The sequence below is a fragment of the Episyrphus balteatus genome, chromosome 4 (assembly GCF_945859705.1).
Source record: "Episyrphus balteatus chromosome 4, idEpiBalt1.1, whole genome shotgun sequence".
NCBI lineage: Eukaryota > Metazoa > Arthropoda > Insecta > Diptera > Syrphidae > Episyrphus > Episyrphus balteatus.
Window position 1 is genome coordinate 18,387,456 of NC_079137.1, and position 6,052 is coordinate 18,393,507.

Sequence of the window (6,052 nt, forward strand, 5' to 3'; positions counted from 1 at the left end):
GTACGGTGACGAGGCTTGGGAGGTATATTCGAAGAAAATTCAGATCAAAAATAGAAGAATCAAGTATTAATATGTATAAGTTGACTCTAAAACCGAAGATTTTTTTTTTTTAATTAAGAAATCAGAAAACATCTGTAAGAACTTCAAGTTAAATCCCATCATCCGACCCGTGATTTGGTTCGAAACTATTTTTTTACGGGTGGCTTAAGTTTTTATAGGTATGGCATGTACGCATTTAATACATACACTTCTTTTCATCAGAATAGGTACACAACCTTTCAAATATTCAGTATTCGTTTTTTCCTTACAGTGTAGGCAAAATAATAATTTTTTGATGTCAAGTCATTGTTTAAGATGTTAGCAGAATCAGCAAAAAAACAAAATTATTCAAAACGTATGGTTATTTTTCTTGTTTCTCTATGACAAAGCATTTCACATCGAAAAACTGAGTTATTTTTTTGTTTCATCAGAATAGGTACACATAGAGAATGATGTCAAGGTGGTCCATGAAATGAACTTAAACCAAGTTCTTCTTAAAAATGTATTTTACTTATTTTATTTTTTGTATAGTGGCGTTTTTATTCATAAAAAAATAACAAAACTGTAAAGGAATTGCATTGTTAAATCTCTACGCAATCTAACTGAATCTCTTCCCTAAATTGTTAAAGTTGGGGGTTAGGAAATATTTTTGTCTTAAAATCGACTATCACAAATTTTATTAGTACGGGCTAGCCATTTCCAAACATTTTCTACAAGGTTCAGGGTTGTTTTTTATGGCAGATACTGAAGTACTTCCTAAATTTGCACTTCCTCCCAATATTTTACAGAGCATATTTGTGGTAGGAGGCGTAGTCCTGTTGAAAAATTCAGGCCCCCTGGTTCACAAATTCTATAGAGAATTAAGGAAAAGTTTCTTGAATATTCATTTACAAATAATTGTAACCATTCTTCACGTTTGAAATTCATTATTTGTATTATAGTAGTAGATTACTTTCTTCCATGTCTTAACACTTCTTTTTTAACAATGAAGTTGGTCTCAAAATGGTTTCTCGTTTCGCAGAATGTTAAACTGATGGTTTAACTCAACAAGGACATCAAAATTAAATGTTCGTTAATCCAAAAATAACAAGAAATACCACTCATCTTTTCATGTGGTAAGGGATTTAAAAAAACCTTAAACGCATACAATTCTGTTCTTGGTTTAGTGATGGGGTCTTTTAAAATTCAGCTATTTTAAAAGAATGGGACTAATGACTGTTCTGTTTACTGTCCTAAAATTACAAATAACAACAGTTTTTCACTTTTATTCTTGTTGTTAATCCACCAAAACTGGTAGCACATGTACAAATTTACTTGTCTAAGAGTGTTTTTTTTTGCATTTTTATACCACCATTCATTTTTTTACCCCCAGAATGTTTGAATCTGAAGTCTGGATAGAGCATATTCACAATTCGTAATTTTTTTTAACCATACAAGTTCTGGTGGATCCTTCATTGTTTGTTTTATTACATGCTCAATAGGGCAAGTATTGGTTTCGTGTCAAAAAAAATTCGAGGTTTTAATCATTACGATGATGGAGAAGTCCAAAAAAGTGGTTTTCGTCATGACGTCCGTCGGTCTGTGCGTCGGTTCGTCTGTGCGGCATCAAAAAAAGCTGTACATGAAGCTGCAGCTTAAACGGGCGGACGAATTTTCTTGAAATTTGGTACAGATGATTTTTTCGTAATTTCCAAGGTTGTTTTTTTTTGTTTTTTAATATCTCGCTTAGAACATGTACCTACCATACAATGTGTTCAAGGTATTGCAATTTTCTCGAAAACGGCTCTGACGATTTTGATTAAATTTGACTAATGACGTAATGCTATACGTACATATAACATAACTACATTTTTAGTTTTTCTCAAAAAATACGGATAGTGGAAATATGATATGTATTAATTTTTTTTTTAAATCGCTGATGTCGGCTCTTCCCATTCACCATTAATGAGCTATTACAATTTTCTCGAAAACGACTCTAACGATTTTGATTAAATTTAACACACGTTATGTTGTACGTAAATCTAACATAACTGCGTTTTTAGTTTTTCTCAAAAAATACGGGTAACGGAAATATGGCGTAGGAAATTATAAAAAAATTATATATTTCTGCATTTCTTATGAAACTCCTCAAAAAATCAAATTATAACTAATTGAAAATATTTTTCTTAAAAAGCTTTAACATAAAAGCTACTTTTATCATAAGAGCAAGTACGTGCGACCCTAGTCGTGCATTTTATTTTTTAAGGTGTTTTCTCCAAAATTTTGCGATTTTAATCCACCCATGTTTTTCAAAATGGTAGTATGATTTTTAAGTTAGAAAAGTCCAGTTAATTGTTTTAATGGTAAATTTTACATAAATCCACATTAACATTAAAGATAACAAGGGTGTACCTATTCTGATGAAGAAAAAAATAAATTAGTTTTTCCTCAAAAAAAAAAAAAAAAATTACAAGAAAAACAATGGGAAAGTAATGGTCCATTTTGAAATAATTTTAGTCGTTGCTTTTCCTAACATCTAAAATTATCAAAAAACAATAAAACATTGTTAAGTCACGTACCACTATTGGGGACAAACCATTAATGAACATTTGAAAAGTTGTGTACCTATTCTGATGAAAAGGAGTGTACATTTAAAAATAGTTTCAAAGCGTTTCTATTACCAATATCGTCTTCGTTTTGCAATTTTTCATTATTTGATTCTATTTCATCTTCTTTGTGGTACATTTTGGTGTGTTTGGTCCAAATGTTGATTGCATACTTTTATATTTTAACAAAAAAACTAGTACGAGATAAATCAAATTTCGTATTTATAAAATATTCTTTTTATTACTTAACAAATGCACCTCCAATTAAACAGCCTTAACTTTATCCAGATCACGTTTTTCAATCATTCGCATATGCTTCTTCTTCATTCGCCTGAGTTTAGCTGGATTTTTGATGACCTGTACAACTTCAGAACGGCGTTCATTTTCTAATCTGCGCTCGGCATTCTGAAGACGTCGTTGCTTTTTAAGTTCATTGGCTTCTTTCTTTGCGTCTTTTATAGATTTTGAAAGCTCTTTGATGTGACGAATTTCGTTGCGAAGTTCCGTTTTCTTCTGAAGTGAATTTCTATGTATTGTTTTTTTAATTGATGAAAATCTGCATGGATATTAGATTATTTTTATACAATTATTAATTAATAATAAAGTTTTTGAAATATACTTTTGTTTTGGCGTTTTCCATGGTCTTCCCGATTTGGGGAGTCCTCGAGGTATATTTTCGGTTTTCTTAATTTTCTTTGATTTGATGGTAGTATTCCTTTTAGTCGCTTTAGGTAGATTTTCGGTACTTACAGTTTCAGTACTTATTTTATTTTCTTGGTTGGACATTTTACAAAATTTGTATAACTTTTTTGAGAAAAAAACCGAAATAATTTTTTTATAGGAAAATAGTGTGAACAAAAACAAACCGTCTACACGTGCAACATGAAATGTCAATTTGACATTTCCGTAAATATTTACTAACCCTCTAGATGGTCGTTTTAACTGATGTCGTCTTGCATTTGCTATAGGTCTGTTTGGGTACTGCCTAAAACAGAAATATTTCTACTTTTTTCAACATTTTTAGCCCAATTCCTGTTTGGGTACCCTACTAACAATTTTGCTTCTATAATGCTTTACAGAAGCAACAATTGCATCTGTAAAGCTTTATAGAACCAAAATTGTTTGTCGGGTACTCTTGAATGGTGTAGTTTTGTACATTATTTTTGACAAAAAAAGAAATATTTCTGTTTTAGACAGTACCCAAACCTTAGAGGATATAATATATGGAGTGCTTGTGCTGTTAGTTCCGTGAAGCTTTTATAGAGGGCTCTAGTTTCTTTAAGTTTTTTGATGAGTGCATGCCTCCATTTTATTTTCATTTGATGGCTGTCATCAACAAGCGTGTTTATTTACAGCTACGGAACCGACTCGCACTGAAAAACGAAGGCAGCGACCCCTATCCATGCATATGGCGTTACAATGTAATAGGTATAGGAACAAGCACTCCATATATTATATCCTCTAAGACCCAAACAGACCTTATATGTGCCCTTAATTATGAAAGTGGACTATTATTATCCCGTTTGTAATTCGATTTGAATCCGAATTGAATCAGGATTTAGGTCTATATATACCTGAATCGAATTGAATCCGGATTTGTCAATCCGATCCGACTCGGGGAGTTGAATCGAATCGAAAATATGAATATATACCTAACGAATTGAATACTCGAGATATAATTTACGGTGGAGATTGTGTGTGATTGTCTTCTTATTTGCAAGTTCACTGTATGTATGTCTAATGATATCTAGTTTTACTTGCACTTTGTTTTTGGTTAGATTTTTCTATTTTACTGCAAATATATTTAAAAGAAAAATTGTGTTTTCGATTCTATTTCAATTCGATTCCTCGATCTGGTATAGTCATATACCTGGATCGAAATTTCAATTCAGATTCAATTCGATCTTTAAATCGGTCATACAAACAGGGTATATGTCACTCCTAAAAATGGCATCAAATCTAGCCTAAAAATAATTATTATTTAAGGGGTAAAGTTTATTTGAAAGCGAAATTGCAGTAAATAAACTTCTTTATTGCTCCTCTAGTGATTTCATAAAAAAAATATAATTAAATCGTTATAAGAAAATTATTATGTAAGTTTTTCTTTAAACAATGCATAAAGTGACTTAGTCCACTTTCATAACCATGGGCACATATGCGTAGTGATAAAATCAGCTAACGCGGGATCTATATTTCGTCACCTCAATAAAATAATAGCCCTGTTCCATTGGAGGTGGTAGTTTACTCATGAGTAGATCTAGTACTACAAATAACACACGAACTTTTCTACTCGAGGAGATACGAAAGTTAGTTGTTGTAGTAGATTTCTACTCACGAGTAAACTACCACCTCCAATGGAACAGGGCTTATGTCGTATGTTACATTCGGCTACTTTTGGGAAAACACAATTAAAGTTCAGATTTTTTCTCGAAAACTGTACGGTCAATTTTTTTAAAAATATCATGACATATACGGAAAATATTTGTCTATAGAAATTTGTTAGAATTATTTCAATAAACAAATAATAGTCAATTTTCTCCAATATGCCGATGTCGTATGTAACGTTTTCACAGAAACTATTTGTTAGCCAAACACATACGACAAATTGATGACACATACGACAAAAATAAGCAAAGTTAATTCGACACTATTGTTTACGACATACGATAAATAGATGTTAAATTCAATGCTAAAAAACATAGAAGAATAATTTTTCTTTTAAAACAACTAACGTTAATTTATTAACTTTTTAAAATCACATTGGCTCTTAGTAATAACCCGAGTTTAGCGAAACTCGATTTTAACAAAAACATCAATGGTAAAATAACATACATCTAACTTCTAAACTTAGAATTGGTTTAGAAGCAGTTCACCTATTAAATGATAGAACTTTTTTAATTTTTGTTAAAATCGAGGTTTCGCTAAATTCGGATATATTGTAACGATGAATTACCGAACTACTTTTAAGATAAAAGTCTGAACACACTACCTACTACTGCAAAGTTAGAAATGTGAACGGACCTTTAATAATTTAGAAACTACCTACCCTCTGAACACATCCCAAAATATCCCACTAGACTGGAAGTATGCAGCGCCCCTCCTGGAAAGGAAGTTTCGAGAAGCAAAGACGAGAACCTTCGAAGACATTCTCGAATCTCGAAATTCCGGTATAAAAAGGCAGCGTAGACACCGACCGGATACAGTTTAATCTTGAAAATGAAAGAGTACAGTACAAAGTGGGGGGGGGGGGGGGGGGGTCATGACCCCCACGACCCCCCCCCCCCCCCTAGATCTGCCACTGCTTAAGGCTATCTTGAAGTGTTAAGAAAGTATTAACAAATTAACTTCTTAATCATATTTTCTAATTTTCAGAATAATTCTTTATTGAGTATTTAATATTAATCTAATTTAACCTGAACATTAGTTAT

The 6,052-nt window shown here is 31.9% G+C and overlaps 1 protein-coding gene across 1 annotated transcript; it reads right to left on the reverse strand.

Annotated features, from left to right (window-relative positions):
* Window positions 1-2,838: 2,838 nt before the first annotated feature.
* LOC129920202 (coiled-coil domain-containing protein 86) lies at window positions 2,839-3,521 on the reverse strand. The gene is made up of 2 exons (XM_056001451.1): window positions 3,244-3,521; window positions 2,839-3,180 (listed from the first exon to the last, which is right to left on the reverse strand). The coding sequence occupies exons 1-2, from the start codon at window positions 3,408-3,410 to the stop codon at window positions 2,889-2,891; spliced, it is 459 nt and encodes a 152-aa protein (XP_055857426.1). The 5' UTR covers window positions 3,411-3,521; the 3' UTR covers window positions 2,839-2,888.
* Window positions 3,522-6,052: the final 2,531 nt, after the last annotated feature.

Bases quoted from the DNA above. Each gene is read 5' to 3' on its own strand.
- LOC129920202 (XM_056001451.1), bottom strand. From the start codon at position 3,410: ATGTCCAACCAAGAAAATAAAATAAGTACTGAAACTGTAAGTACCGAA. The intron at 3,181-3,243 runs GTATATTTCAAA...ATATCCATGCAG, and splicing joins TGGAAAACGCCAAAACAAAA to ATTTTCATCAATTAAAAAAA.